Source organism: Silurus meridionalis, chromosome 6 (assembly GCF_014805685.1).
Source record: "Silurus meridionalis isolate SWU-2019-XX chromosome 6, ASM1480568v1, whole genome shotgun sequence".
Taxonomy (NCBI): domain Eukaryota; kingdom Metazoa; phylum Chordata; class Actinopteri; order Siluriformes; family Siluridae; genus Silurus; species Silurus meridionalis.
The window spans coordinates 3,929,408-3,945,084 of NC_060889.1; the positions used below are offsets into that span (position 1 = coordinate 3,929,408).

The 15,677-nt window shown below is 40.1% G+C and overlaps 1 protein-coding gene and 1 long non-coding RNA gene across 3 annotated transcripts; both read left to right on the forward strand.

The window, feature by feature from the left end:
- The first annotated feature begins 3,507 nt into the window (after positions 1–3,507).
- Positions 3,508–4,574, forward strand: LOC124386745. The gene is made up of 3 exons (XR_006926008.1): positions 3,508–3,635; positions 4,253–4,361; positions 4,536–4,574. It is a non-coding gene; the product is annotated as an uncharacterized LOC124386745 (long non-coding RNA).
- A 3,469-nt stretch (positions 4,575–8,043) lies between these two features.
- pcolce2a (procollagen C-endopeptidase enhancer 2a) lies at positions 8,044–15,543 on the forward strand. 2 transcript variants are annotated; one of them, XM_046850698.1, is made up of 9 exons: positions 8,044–8,149; positions 8,767–8,875; positions 9,050–9,305; positions 11,334–11,458; positions 11,532–11,668; positions 12,124–12,290; positions 12,808–12,891; positions 13,110–13,277; positions 14,498–15,543. In XM_046850698.1, exons 1-9 carry the CDS (start codon positions 8,079–8,081, stop codon positions 14,626–14,628), a joined length of 1,248 nt encoding a protein of 415 aa, XP_046706654.1. In that variant the 5' UTR covers positions 8,044–8,078; the 3' UTR covers positions 14,629–15,543. The 2 variants fall into 2 exon arrangements, with proteins under 2 accessions (XP_046706654.1, XP_046706655.1); XM_046850699.1 differs by lacking the exon at positions 14,498–15,543 and having other exon boundaries at positions 12,957–13,240.
- Positions 15,544–15,677: the final 134 nt, after the last annotated feature.

Below are 15,677 nucleotides of genomic sequence, written 5' to 3' on the forward strand. Positions count from 1 at the left end.
AGGTTTGGGTCTCCTAACTCAAGTAAAGGGAAACTTTTATTCTAGTGCATTCAAAGACATCCTGTCTAATTATATGCCTTAAACTTTATGGTAATAGTTTGAACAAAAATCCTCATATGGCTGGAAAATTCAGGTGTCCCAATAGGTTTGTCTATAGAGTCTATATTTACTGTTTTGCAGGTCTCTGTACAGGGAATTCTGAAAGTATCTAAATCACAGACAATCTTTTGACCTTCCTTCCACCCCTTTTTCCTAAATGTATCCTGTTTTTTTCTAGACTGACTCAGTGAAAGGCTCGAGGCTCCCAAACGAGAAAAAAAGGTTGTGTGGATAAAATCTCAACACTTCCAGCTTCCAAAGATCTCAGAGCAAGCATCGTAACCTTCACCCGCTCGGCTCTAGGCGCAGTCTGTACGCTGCTTTTGGAAAACTGTGGCTGCCAAAAGAATAAATATAGACGTACAACTGTAAATCAAATGGCGTATTGAATCATGGTTTGCTGTCTGAGGCTGAGGGGTTCGGGGGAATTTTTTTTAGGAGGAGAGGGTCGAGGGGATTCTGGTAGTGGGGGGTTGGTGCTGATGGGAAAAACTTTTTTTTCTCCAAAAAGCATCCCAGAAAAAAGTCCTAGCCTGGGCTCGAGTCAAAACATATATGGACATGTGATACCCACCGACCCCCTTGTGCAAAAACAAACCGCGCAATTGCCATCATGGTTTCCATGTGCAAATTTGAAACTTCACCCTCCACCCAGAGGGGTGTTTGACAGCCGTGTCCATTGGCTTTTTTAATTGTTTATGTGTTTTAGGTGCTACATTTGCCCCGCTTTTCGTTCTGAAATATTTGGAACAATGTGCACAATTTATATGTACTGCTTGCTTTTCATTTGTGACCCGAGGTGTGTGGGAGTCGTACCGCTCAGCCTATCTGGTGGACATTTATATATCGGAATACACCAATTATTCAAAAGTGGCTGTCTGACTTTTTTGCAATGAGCTCTTCACACAGTTGTGTAGGTGTAGAGCCATTACCCCCCTCTTAAACCTTGGTAGACATTTAGGATTCAGCCTTGGGGCATTCCGAGTTGGTTGGCAGAAGTGTGGAGGCCATTATTTCATACCCTGCGTATGCTATTTATGTAGGAAGTAAGGAGCCATTTGGGATTTAACCCTGTTGTATAGTGAAATACCCGTCTATCTATCTATCTATCTATCTATCTATCTATCTATCTATCTATCTATCTATCTATCTATCTATCTATCTATCTATCTATCTATCTATCTATCTTTACAGTCAGAAATGTATATGGCTAAAGTACTCTACAATACTAGCAAGTAAACAAATGCTAGTTAGATTGGTAATTGTCTGTCTGTCTGTCTGTCTGTCTGTCTGTCTGTCTGTCTGTCAGAAGCCTGGAGGTTATTATTATAACAGCAAATGGGGATAAATGAGGAATGATTAGCAAAAGCATGGAGCAGAAACAGAAGAACAGTAAGTTGAAGGCAGTAAAATAAGCTGGTTATGCTGTTAGCCAGAGCAGAGTTTAAGAGTTTTAGTGCTTTTGACGTATAATTGGGACTAGTTAGGGGATGTTTATATAAGTATTCTCGCTGGCCTTCGCTGTGAGGGACCCTACATATTACAATTATACAGGAAGCAAGGGGCCAGTTGGGATTTAGGATTTGGGGGGGTTTCTGAATAGCTCATATGTGATGAGCCACATTTCACACAACATACAGAGTTACAGAAACATGATCTTTCTTCAGATGTGTGTGTGTGTGTGTGTGTGTGTTTCTCAAGGCTGAATGCTTTCTATATTGACCACACCAGATACAGACATACTGAAATGCGATCTTCTCTCAGAAGTGTGTGTTCCTCAAGGCCATCGTCACACAGCGTACAGACCGGCTGTAACGCGATCTTCGCCTTAAAAATGTCGTGTGTGTGTGTGTGTGTGTGCATTGTTTTTTCTCCATCTCTTGCCTTCTTTAAAAAAAATGCATCTTTAGTATGTTCAAGACATCCTTATTTATGTTTGAGTGAATCTTTGGGGCATCCGAGGCCACCGCATGAGATTTAACGAACGACATGTCGCACACTTGGCTGCACCGATTCCCATTATCACTAGAACTGATGCCAACACTAAGGCCATGTCCCAAATGGATGATGAACTACCCTTCCCTGCCCTTCTCTGCCCTGCCCTGCCCTTCCCTGCCCTGCCCTGCCCTGCCCTGCCCTTCCCTGCCCTGCCCTTCCCTGCCCTGTCTAGGCTGATTGCAAGATGTCCGGGCTGCTAACAAGGCCCTCCGTTTGAAATGGGTTTGAAGGCAACCCGCTGCTCCAATGACATCATTTCCCGTTAGCGGCAAATGGAGTGAGTCTGGAAGCAATTTAAAGTCGCTACTGACGGGTGAAAAAGCGTGAAGCACATTTAAGGAATTTTTTTTTGAGAGATCCTTTACTATTTTTGTGATAAACCTTTCTTCTCCTTTTTGTCCTTACATGGGTTGAATCGGGAAAATCTCAGAATGAAATGTCCCGAATCTCCACAAAATCTAGTGCAACATCTTCCCGGAAGAGTGTGGCTTAATCTAACAGTAAACAGAGGCTAAATTTGGAATGGGGCACTGAAATAGAAGCACATAAGGATCTAATAATGAGGTGTACACAAACTTTGGCAGTTCGGTCCGTTCTTATGAAGGTTGCCAATCATTTCAGAAGGCTTCTCAATCGGGTGTTGACAAATTCTTGTGCAATGCAGACATCTAGTGGTGATTCCAGCTCACAAATAGCAACCCACACACACACACACACACACACACACACACACACACACACACACACACACACACACACACACACACAATACTATCTATTCAAGGCCCCACATCAAATACAAAAAAATGTGATGCCAAAATGTACACATTTTCAGGGATTTTTTTTTTTTCCTGTTATGAAGTAAAAAAAATGAATTTATTTATTTTATTGAAACCCCCACCTCCTCCACCCACCCCCAAAAAAAAAAAAAAAAAAAAAAAAAAAAACTTGACTTCCACTTCCGGTCCCTGACTGGAACAAACGGCTCATTCATTCCCCTTCACAGCGGGTTGTGTCCCAAACCGAACCACCCTAGAGTGCACATACAATTCACGGTAAGATTTAGCACCTATGTAGTGCACCTGTAGGGCGCCATTTTTAATTTATCCTACACATTTAAACAACAATTTCACCATATTTATTTATCACGTTCGGTTAATGATCCTAATGACAGAAAAATCGAAATGTAATTTAATTTGAATAATTAATCATTTATGTGAACTATTAAGTAGAAATTTTAATTAGCAAAGACGTGCTAATTAGCGTAAAGAACAATCAGTCAGTCAGACCCCTCTTCACCCCCTTCTCGCCTTAATTATCGGCTTGGTCCCAATCGAACACGTAGGGCACTGAGGATGAGCCAAGCGCTATCGTGCGACACAATAGGGTCGAAGTGTGCGCGAGAAGGGGAGTAGGGAGTGATTTGGGACGCGGCCAACGTCGCGTTTACTCTTCCGAGCTCCCGAGATGTGGAGTGTAACGTGGAGCCTTTGGTTGCCTCTAGTTTTCGGCTCGGTGTTCGGTCAAAGACAGCGATGGTAAGGATTTATATATTTATATCTATTATTTATCTCTATAGTTTGAAGTAAACATTTTTTTAAAAAGCTTCAAATTTGTGGAGTTTTTGTTTGATAATAAAGTCAAACTTACTTAGAGGTTCATTATTTCCTGAGGCAGAGTCCAGGCTTTTCTTCTTTTTCTTTTAAAACACTTTTTTTATTTCTTATTTTATTATTTACCCAATAAATTCAAGCTTTTCAAAACATTTTATTTCTATAACTTTGCTAATTATTCTGACCGCATTCAGTAAAAATGAACAGTAATATATAATATATTAATAATAATATTATTATTTAAAAAATAATGAAAATAGTCATATTTATGACAAAAAATATTAATAGTTCACTTTCCTAAAAAACATAATCGATAAAAATGTTCTTCCTAATTATTATAAATAATTATATCCAATAATGTTATAAATAACGTCATAAAAATTCTTAAAATTCATTAAATCGACAATCAAAATGTATAAAGCGAATAAAAAATGTAAAAAAAAAAAAAATTAAATTATGAATACCATTATTATTCATCCAATAAAGACTGTAATAATATATAACGTTGTGTCGTGTTTGACGCGTTTGGTGTTTTTGCGTAGGCCGCCGTTCCTGTGTGGTGGAAACGCTACAGGAAGTTCAGGTCTCATTGGGAGTCAGGGATACCCCGGGGTTTACCCCGCCAACACCAAATGCGTGTGGAGAATAACGGTAAGCGTAATGGAGTCGTATTTCGGCTAGCTTTCAACATCTAGACCAAAATTCCCTCGGATATTTAGTCTCGAAACGCCACCGAAGTAACGCAAACTTTCCACAATGTAATTATACGGTAGCTACAACGTAGCTACGACGTAACGCAATGTTTTTCTTTCAAATCGTCCTCAGGTGCCTCAGGGCAAAGTGGTGTCCCTGACCTTCCGCTCCTCGACCTAGAGAGTGACGGACTTTGTCGCTACGACTACGTAGATGTGTACGACGGCCGTTAACAGCCAGCGGCTCGGCCGATTCTGTGGCACGGCGCAGCCCGGAGCGCTGATTTCCAGTCACAACAGGATGCAAGTCGTGATGGTTTCGGACGCGAACACGGCCGGGAGTGGCTTCCTGGCCGGATATGCGGCCGTTCGGCCGAATGCGAGGGGTAATAACAGCTAGCGTGGGCTAGAATACCAGGCTACAATGTACAGATAAGGAGGTTGATGACGTAATGTTATGTCGGTTTACTTTACGTTATATTACACTGTAGGTTACACGTTATGTCACGCTAGGATGCATTCCATTTATGTTGCGTAGTTGCATTATGTTACATTGAGTTGTTACGATGTGTTACGTTACTCTACATTAGACTTAGAGATAGTATGTTACATTATGTATTGTTACATCACACTATGGTACATTATGTTACGTTGCGGTACATTTCATTACAGTATGTTATGTTACATTATATTTCATTATACTACAATGAATTTCATTAATGTACTTTACATTGTTACGTTACATGACTTGCATTTTATTATAGAATGTATCTTATGTTACAATAATTTCTTACGGTGTGTTACATAACATTTCTCTACATTGCATTTCGTTATATTATGTTACAGTATGTGAGGCTACATTATTTTACATAAAATTACTCGACGTTACATTTCGGTAGGTTATATTACATTGTAACGTTACATTACTCGATGTTACATTTCATAGTTTCATTATAATTTCATAGTTTTATTAAAAATTACTCAACGTTACATTTCATTAGGTTATGTTACATTGTAACGTTACATTACTCGTTGTTACATTTCAGTTACATTTCCTTCATTAAAATTTCCTTATTGTACATTACGTTACGTTACATGACTCTACATTACATTTTATTATAGAATGTATCTGATGTTACATTCATTTGTTACAGTATGTTACGTTACATTTCTGTACATTGCATTTCTTTATATTATGTTAAGGTATGTTATGCTACATTATTTTACATAAAATTACTCTGTGTTACATTTCGTTAGGTTATGTTACATTGTAACGTTACATTACTCAATGTTACATTTCGTTACAGTGGGTTATGTTGCCTTACATTCCGTTATATTATGTTATGTTATGTTACATTGGGCTCTGTTACATTGCTCTACATTATATTTCGTTATAGTATGTTACAGTGTGTTACGCTACATTACTCCACATTGCATTCCATTATAGTATGTAACGTTACGTTACATCATTGTACATTACATTTCATTCTAGTATGTTACATTACGCTGCATTATGCTATGTTACGCTACAGTACATTATGTTGTGGCATTACAGTACAGACATTGCATTACATTATGTAACGTGACATCGCACTAGAATACTTCAGGCTGCTTAATGTAACATTATGCTACGATGTGTTACATTACGCTACATTATGTCACGCTTTGTTGCATTATGCAAACGTTACATTTTGTTACATTAACCTATCACGGGGCGTAACGTTATGATGTTACGTTACGCTTTATGTTACAGATAAACCACGTGAGTGTGAACTTGATTGTCCAGAAACCTTATTGTTAAAGCTCTGCAACCAGAGACTCCTCCCACATATTTCCTAAGAAGCAACTTTGCCATATTTACAATCATCTCTTTTTCTGGTCACACATTTGCAATCTATTGATTATTTCGAAATAGGCGTAAATTATGTACAGCATCCTTCACGAGTTTCGGAAAACTAATCAACACCTTCAGACCAATCGCAATGGAGAATTCAAGTTTTACACAGTGTTTTACATGAGGTACGAACCATAAAACTGTTTTTACGGGTTTTTTTGTTTTGTCTATTCAAATAAATAAGTGAGATGTTTATGATTTTAGTTTTTTCCTTGTCTGGCAATCCAGTGTTCTCACTGAAAAAATGAAACTCGGTCTGTACGAGCCACTCGTCCTCGCTTAAAAATAGTTCTGTGGAAAAATATGTATAAAATTTGTGGAAAGGCTGCTCGTGCTCTTCTGCGTGGCGCAACATCTCATTTTCTCTGGCAGCTCCTCAGCGCCAGTTGAATTCTCGGCCCGACTTTTCATTTGCTTTGGTTTTTTTTTTTACAGCTCTGGAAAAGGGCGAAGGGTTCGGGCGATCGAGCGTGAAAGCACATGCTCAGCGTTCGTGTCTCTGCTGTGTGTTTGTACAGGGGAGCGGTACTGTGGCGGACTCTTGGACAAACCCTCAGGAGCCTTCACGACCCCTAACTGGCCCGAGAGAGACTATCCTCCAGGTGTGACGTGCTCGTGGCATATTATTGCGCCCGAGCACCAGGTGAGTGGGATATTTCAGGTTGTAATGCGTGCTCATGCAGGTTTGAATGACCCTTCTTCTCCTTTTTGTCCTTACATGGGTTGAATCGGAAAATCTCAGAATGAAATGTCCCGAATCTCCACAAAATCTAGTGCAACATCTTCCCGGAAGAGTGTGGCTTAATCTAACAGTAAACAGAGGCTAAATTTGGAATGGGGCACTGAAATAGAAGCACATAAGGATCTAATAATGAGGTGTACACAAACTTTGGCAGTTCGGTCCGTTCTTATGAAGGTTGCCAATCATTTCAGAAGGCTTCTCAATCGGTGTTGACAAATTCTTGTGCAATGCAGACATCTAGTGGTGATTCCAGCTCACAAATAGCAACCCACACACACACACACACACACACACACACACACACACACACACACACACACACACACACACACACACACACACACACAATACTATCTATTCAAGGCCCCACATCAAATACAAAAAAATGTGATGCCAAAATGTACACATTTTCAGGGATTTTTTCCTGTTATGAAGTAAAAATGAATTTATTTATTTTATTGAAACCCCCACCTCCTCCACCCACCCCCAAAAAAAAAAAAAAAAAAAAAAAAAAAACTTGACTTCCACTTCCGGTCCCTGACTGGAACAAACGGCTCATTCATTCCCCTTCACAGCGGGTTGTGTCCCAAACCGAACCACCCTAGAGTGCACATACAATTCACGGTAAGATTTAGCACCTATGTAGTGCACCTGTAGGGCGCCATTTTTAATTTATCCTACACATTTAAACAACAATTTCACCATATTTATTTATCACGTTCGGTTAATGATCCTAATGACAGAAAAATCGAAATGTAATTTAATTTGAATAATTAATCATTTATGTGAACTATTAAGTAGAAATTTTAATTAGCAAAGACGTGCTAATTAGCGTAAAGAACAATCAGTCAGTCAGACCCCCCCTCTTCACCCCCCCCTTCTCGCCTTAATTATCGGCTTGGTCCCAATCGAACACGTAGGGCACTGAGGATGAGCCAAGCGCTATCGTGCGACACAATAGGGTCGAAGTGTGCGCGAGAAGGGGAGTAGAGTGATTTGGGACGCGGCCAACGTCGCGTTTACTCTTCCGAGCTCCCGAGATGTGGAGTGTAACGTGGAGCCTTTGGTTGCCTCTAGTTTTCGGCTCGGTGTTCGGTCAAAGACAGCGATGGTAAGGATTTATATATTTATATCTATTATTTATCTCTATAGTTTGAAGTAAACATTTTTTTAAAAAGCTTCAAATTTGTGGAGTTTTTGTTTGATAATAAAGTCAAACTTACTTAGAGGTTCATTATTTCCTGAGGCAGAGTCCAGGCTTTTCTTCTTTTTCTTTTAAAACACTTTTTTTATTTCTTATTTTATTATTTACCCAATAAATTCAAGCTTTTCAAAACATTTTATTTCTATAACTTTGCTAATTATTCTGACCGCATTCAGTAAAAATGAACAGTAATATATAATATATTAATAATAATATTATTATTTAAAAAATAATGAAAATAGTCATATTTATGACAAAAAATATTAATAGTTCACTTTCCTAAAAAACATAATCGATAAAAATGTTCTTCCTAATTATTATAAATAATTATATCCAATAATGTTATAAATAACGTCATAAAAATTCTTAAAATTCATTAAATCGACAATCAAAATGTATAAAGCGAATAAAAAATGTAAAAAAAAAAAAAATTAAATTATGAATACCATTATTATTCATCCAATAAAGACTGTAATAATATATAACGTTGTGTCGTGTTTGACGCGTTTGGTGTTTTTGCGTAGGCCGCCGTTCCTGTGTGGTGGAAACGCTACAGGAAGTTCAGGTCTCATTGGGAGTCAGGGATACCCCGGGGTTTACCCCGCCAACACCAAATGCGTGTGGAGAATAACGGTAAGCGTAATGGAGTCGTATTTCGGCTAGCTTTCAACATCTAGACCAAAATTCCCTCGGATATTTAGTCTCGAAACGCCACCGAAGTAACGCAAACTTTCCACAATGTAATTATACGGTAGCTACAACGTAGCTACGACGTAACGCAATGTTTTTCTTTCAAATCGTCCTCAGGTGCCTCAGGGCAAAGTGGTGTCCCTGACCTTCCGCTCCCTCGACCTAGAGAGTGACGGACTTTGTCGCTACGACTACGTAGATGTGTACGACGGCTTCGTTAACAGCCAGCGGCTCGGCCGATTCTGTGGCACGGCGCAGCCCGGAGCGCTGATTTCCAGTCACAACAGGATGCAAGTCGTGATGGTTTCGGACGCGAACACGGCCGGGAGTGGCTTCCTGGCCGGATATGCGGCCGTTCGGCCGAATGCGAGGGGTAATAACAGCTAGCGTGGGCTAGAATACCAGGCTACAATGTACAGATAAGGAGGTTGATGACGTAATGTTATGTCGGTTTACTTTACGTTATATTACACTGTAGGTTACACGTTATGTCACGCTAGGATGCATTCCATTTATGTTGCGTAGTTGCATTATGTTACATTGAGTTGTTACGATGTGTTACGTTACTCTACATTAGACTTAGAGATAGTATGTTACATTATGTATTGTTACATCACACTATGGTACATTATGTTACGTTGCGGTACATTTCATTACAGTATGTTATGTTACATTATATTTCATTATACTACAATGAATTTCATTAATGTACTTTACATTGTTACGTTACATGACTTGCATTTTATTATAGAATGTATCTTATGTTACAATAATTTCTTACGGTGTGTTACATAACATTTCTCTACATTGCATTTCGTTATATTATGTTACAGTATGTGAGGCTACATTATTTTACATAAAATTACTCGACGTTACATTTCGGTAGGTTATATTACATTGTAACGTTACATTACTCGATGTTACATTTCATAGTTTCATTATAATTTCATAGTTTTATTAAAAATTACTCAACGTTACATTTCATTAGGTTATGTTACATTGTAACGTTACATTACTCGTTGTTACATTTCAGTTACATTTCCTTCATTAAAATTTCCTTATTGTACATTACGTTACGTTACATGACTCTACATTACATTTTATTATAGAATGTATCTGATGTTACATTCATTTGTTACAGTATGTTACGTTACATTTCTGTACATTGCATTTCTTTATATTATGTTAAGGTATGTTATGCTACATTATTTTACATAAAATTACTCTGTGTTACATTTCGTTAGGTTATGTTACATTGTAACGTTACATTACTCAATGTTACATTTCGTTACAGTGGGTTATGTTGCCTTACATTCCGTTATATTATGTTATGTTATGTTACATTGGGCTCTGTTACATTGCTCTACATTATATTTCGTTATAGTATGTTACAGTGTGTTACGCTACATTACTCCACATTGCATTCCATTATAGTATGTAACGTTACGTTACATCATTGTACATTACATTTCATTCTAGTATGTTACATTACGCTGCATTATGCTATGTTACGCTACAGTACATTATGTTGTGGCATTACAGTACAGACATTGCATTACATTATGTAACGTGACATCGTACTAGAATACTTCAGGCTGCTTAATGTAACATTATGCTACGATGTGTTACATTACGCTACATTATGTCACGCTTTGTTGCATTATGCAAACGTTACATTTTGTTACATTAACCTATCACGGGGCGTAACGTTATGATGTTACGTTACGCTTTATGTTACAGATAAACCACGTGAGTGTGAACTTGATTGTCCAGAAACCTTATTGTTAAAGCTCTGCAACCAGAGACTCCTCCCACATATTTCCTAAGAAGCAACTTTGCCATATTTACAATCATCTCTCTTTTTCTGGTCACACATTTGCAATCTATTGATTATTTCGAAATAGGCGTAAATTATGTACAGCATCCTTCACGAGTTTCGGAAAACTAATCAACACCTTCAGACCAATCGCAATGGAGAATTCAAGTTTTACACAGTGTTTTACATGAGGTACGAACCATAAAACTGTTTTTACGGGTTTTTTTGTTTTGTCTATTCAAATAAATAAGTGAGATGTTTATGATTTTAGTTTTTTCCTTGTCTGGCAATCCAGTGTTCTCACTGAAAAAATGAAACTCGGTCTGTACGAGCCACTCGTCCTCGCTTAAAAATAGTTCTGTGGAAAAATATGTATAAAATTTGTGGAAAGGCTGCTCGTGCTCTTCTGCGTGGCGCAACATCTCATTTTCTCTGGCAGCTCCTCAGCGCCAGTTGAATTCTCGGCCCGACTTTTCATTTGCTTTGGTTTTTTTTTTTACAGCTCTGGAAAAGGGCGAAGGGTTCGGGCGATCGAGCGTGAAAGCACATGCTCAGCGTTCGTGTCTCTGCTGTGTGTTTGTACAGGGGAGCGGTACTGTGGCGGACTCTTGGACAAACCCTCAGGAGCCTTCACGACCCCTAACTGGCCCGAGAGAGACTATCCTCCAGGTGTGACGTGCTCGTGGCATATTATTGCGCCCGAGCACCAGGTGAGTGGGATATTTCAGGTTGTAATGCGTGCTCATGCAGGTTTGAATGACCCTTCTGAACGTCTTTTGCCAGATAATAGAGCTGAAGTTCGAGAAGTTCGACGTGGAGAGGGATAACTACTGCCGCTACGACCACATGGCCGTCTACAACGGCGCGGAAATGAGCGACACAAGCAGGATCGGGAAGTTCTGCGGCGACAGCCCTCCTGCGTAAGAGCCTCGTCCTTGCTGTTTTGGTGCTGTGGTCAGTTTTCTAGACTCTCCATAATCACTCTGCATTCACCCCCCAATATATTAGGACTCCTGCGAGAAAACCAGGACTTTACTACGAAGACTCAATTCTGATTGGGCAGAAGCATGATCCATTATCGAGCGTTAATATGGTCCAAGTCTCGAAAGGTTTTCCGCCATGAGAAAATCCTCCCATGAAAATTGGTCCTTGTATAAGAGGAATAAAACGCCTCAGGATGCGCTGTTATAGGAAGTTTATCGACCCTGAGGGTGAAACAGTTACTTAGTAACACGTCCCACCACCTTGTTGTTGATTATTTTCCGACACCAGCATGCCCCATTGTGTTTTATTACATTTTTGTGAAGCTTTCTTTCAACTTGAGGCTGTTATTTTTCACCCCACCATGTTACTGAGATGAAGTGTCCTCGTTCAGGCCGATCTTCTCTGACGGGAATCATCTCTTCGTCCAGTTTGTCTCCGACCTGAGCCTCACCGCCGACGGCTTCATCTGTCATTACACGTTCAAGCCGAAGAACTCCACTGTCCCAGACTCCCCCGTTCCCGTCAACGCAGCCGTCCCTACAACCCCAGGGCCCGTAGGTAGGTCCTGTTCTTCTCTTTCAGGATCAACACTGACATGAAAACAGTCCGGGAGGGGCAGAAAAAACGCCGGGTTGTTCGGTACACAAGTTGACATGCATGCAAACTAATGCAAATCTACAAAAAAATCTACATTTACAAACTTGCACATAAATGGATGCATGTAGGGGGCGTGGCCTCAGGAGCCCTGCAGTAAGTGTGCTGTGTGCAGGGGTGAAAATCAGCTGCGTTTAATCTGGTAGTTTTAACCTGCAAGATTATCCTGATGTTCAAGATATTATTTCTTTTCAACTGCATTTAAGTTCCCAGTTATTGGCTACTCCGCCATGTTTACATTCCCAGTTTGTTCCCATTCATTCCTGTTCATTCCCATGGATTTTAATGTTAAATGTCAAAGTGTAGTCTTCAATCTGCTGCCATGAAAAATTGATTGTTGATTTTAAGACCAAACTGTTGCCCTGCTGTTTCCCTCACAGGGGTGAAACTGTTTTTTTTTTTTTTTGCCCCCCCCTCACAGCACTGGCGTATTCCGAAGCTCTCTGCAAGCAGAAGTGCAAGAGAAGCGGAACGGTGGAAAGTCATTACTGCTCGAGCAACTTTGGTAAAAAAAAATTATAATAATAAATACAAAAAAGACAAAACCTATTGAGAACCGAATGTATTTAGTTTCCTCCAGAAGACAAACTTTCGCCGAGGAATCCCGTCACTGCTCCTGGCGGCGAGGTCTTTCGTAACGCTTTCACAGCGTGCGGTCGATTACGTAACCCCCTCCACAACACGATGCAGAAGACGAGTTGATGTTCTGTCGTTTTGTCACAGTGCTGACGGGAACACTCGTCTCGGCTGCCATGAGGGAACAGAGCGTGCTCACTACCTTCTCCGTCACCAACCTGTACAAGGAAGGAAACCTGTCCATCCAGCAGGCCGGAAAGAGCATGAGCACTAAAGTCGTAATCCTGTGTAAGAAATGCCCTTTAGTCAGGAGAGGTGAGTGGATTCCTCGTGCCCTTATCTATCTGTCTGTCTGTCTGTCTGTCTGTCTGTCTGTCCATTCGTTTGTTTGTTTTTTGCTCTGTACAAACATCTCCAAAACGCCTAATTACATTCCACGGCCACTTTTTTAAGCCCTCACCTGCAGCTCGCGCCGTAAAACTTTCCTCCTTTACCGCGCAGCCGGAGACAGGAGCAACAGGGCTTCCCGACTGACAAGTTCCCTCATTATCTCCAAAACTCATAAATACTCAGTGGAGGAAAAAAAAAAGAAAGAAAAAGAAACCGGGCAGCTCGTCAGTCAACAAAATTGGTTAAATTATAGAGGAGGAAAAAAAAAAAAAAAAAACGAAGGCAGGAACGACCGTCTGTTTATATAAGACCCGGAATGATGCAACGCAGCGCAACGGAGATGCGGCTGGGCCCCGGTGTCGCCGAGACGGCCGCGTCGGTGTCGTAGCGACAGTTTCCTAGCAACCCCGTCGGTCACGACATGCAAATGAGCGCGTTCCGGGTTCTCGGTCGGACCTGCGAGTTTAATTATTCATTGTTTTCACTTGATTACTTTTTTTTTTTTTTTCCCACATTTCAAATATTCTCAGTCCAAAAATAAATCGCTCCACATACTTTGAATTGCGAACAAAAGAAAAGATTGAACACTGTAAATCACTAAAATTAGGCCAAAAGTTTGTGGACACCTGAGTAGGCCTGAGGTCTGGGGTGCAGTCAGTGTGGATAATTCATCCAATAGGTGCTCTATAACAGGAGATCTTCCACACAACTTCCAACCCATGTAAAGCAGATCTTCATGGAGCTGGCATGGTGGATTGTCATGCCGGCACTGGATCGGAACTCCTAGTTCAAGGAAAGATTTCATGCTACCGCTTCTAAAGACGCGGCAAAACTTTTGAGAAAGAACCAGATATGGCTGGGAAAATCAGGTGTCCCAATACTTTTGTTCAAATATTGTATAGCTGAAGTTGAGAGAAAAAAAAAAAGAAAAACCAAAGTGGAATTCGCTCAGAGAGCAGAATTGAAAACAGCAGCAGGACGCATTTTGTTGGGCCAAAAAATAAAGATAAATCTGATGATTTATTTATCCACTGTTACATTCGGTCTTTTGCTCTACAGTTTCTCTTACTGCACAGATGTCTTGTGTTTGTTGGCTCGAATAATTCACTGTTGCATTTCCCCCCTTTGGGTGTTTCTGCCTCAAGGTCTGAACTACATCGTCATGGGTCACGTGGACGAGCAGGGACAAGGAGTGGTTTCACCTCAGAACTTCGTGATGGCCTTCAAGACTAAGAAGCAGAGGGATCTGGCGGTGTTGAAAAATGTCCGCTGCTGATGGGAGGCGGTGGCCATGTTGGATTTGTCACCTTCAATCGGGAATTGTTGCTGTAACATATTTTACAGACCGTACCGTATGTCTGCTTCAAGACGTATTGGGACACCTGACTTTCCCAGTCTTTGTGCACAAAGCAAGCTCCATGAAGATCTGCTTTACATGGCCTGGAAGTGTGTAAAAGATCTCCTCACGTCACCTACATCAGTCACCACTTATCTTCACAAAACCTAGAACATCTTCCCAGAAGATGCTTCATTAGTAAACGGGGACTGAATTTGGATCTACATACCCATCTTGTGGTCAGGTGTCCACAAACTTTTGCTTATAGAGCGTATGTGCAGATGATTTACAATTGTGTATATACTGTATATCATTTCATTTGTAAAACCTCTCCACTTCAGAGAGCCTTGTATACAGTAGGTTTTATTTATATGTGCTGTTATTGTGAGATGAAATCCCACAGGCTTCAAAATTCCTGAACCACACGAGTGTAACATATCAGAAACGTTTTGCTCGAAACGGTCCAATCGCATCCCGCGCCATTCGGATAAACGCTTTCGACTAAATAAATAAACGCGAACGTATCGGATCGAAGCCGATAGAGGGAAACTCCCGCTTGTGGTAAAGATCAATATTTACATAAAGGATCGTTTTTCTGCCAAAGAAAGAGAGGAATATTTTTTTTTTTAATTCTTTAAAAAGTGTCCAGAATAATTATACAGTTGAATCAGGCTTGTAAGTGTGTGTGTGTGTGTGTGTGTGTGTGGATTCAATTATATTAAATGTAGGAAACTATGTGTGCGGTTCAGTTTTTCAAAAGCTCCCAAATATGTGGAATGCAGCACACGACATCTTTTCTTCTTCTATAATCCTGCTTTTTTGCAGTTTTGAATAAAAAAAAGTAAAAAAAAAAAATGTATATTATGTTATATTGCTTTAATTCAGCACCTGGATTTAATTCCACCTTTGATAATATCTCAGGATCCTGATGTCTGGTGCTGATCAGCGAACTCTGCAGGTGCGTAAGGTACTTTCTGTCTAAAATTTGT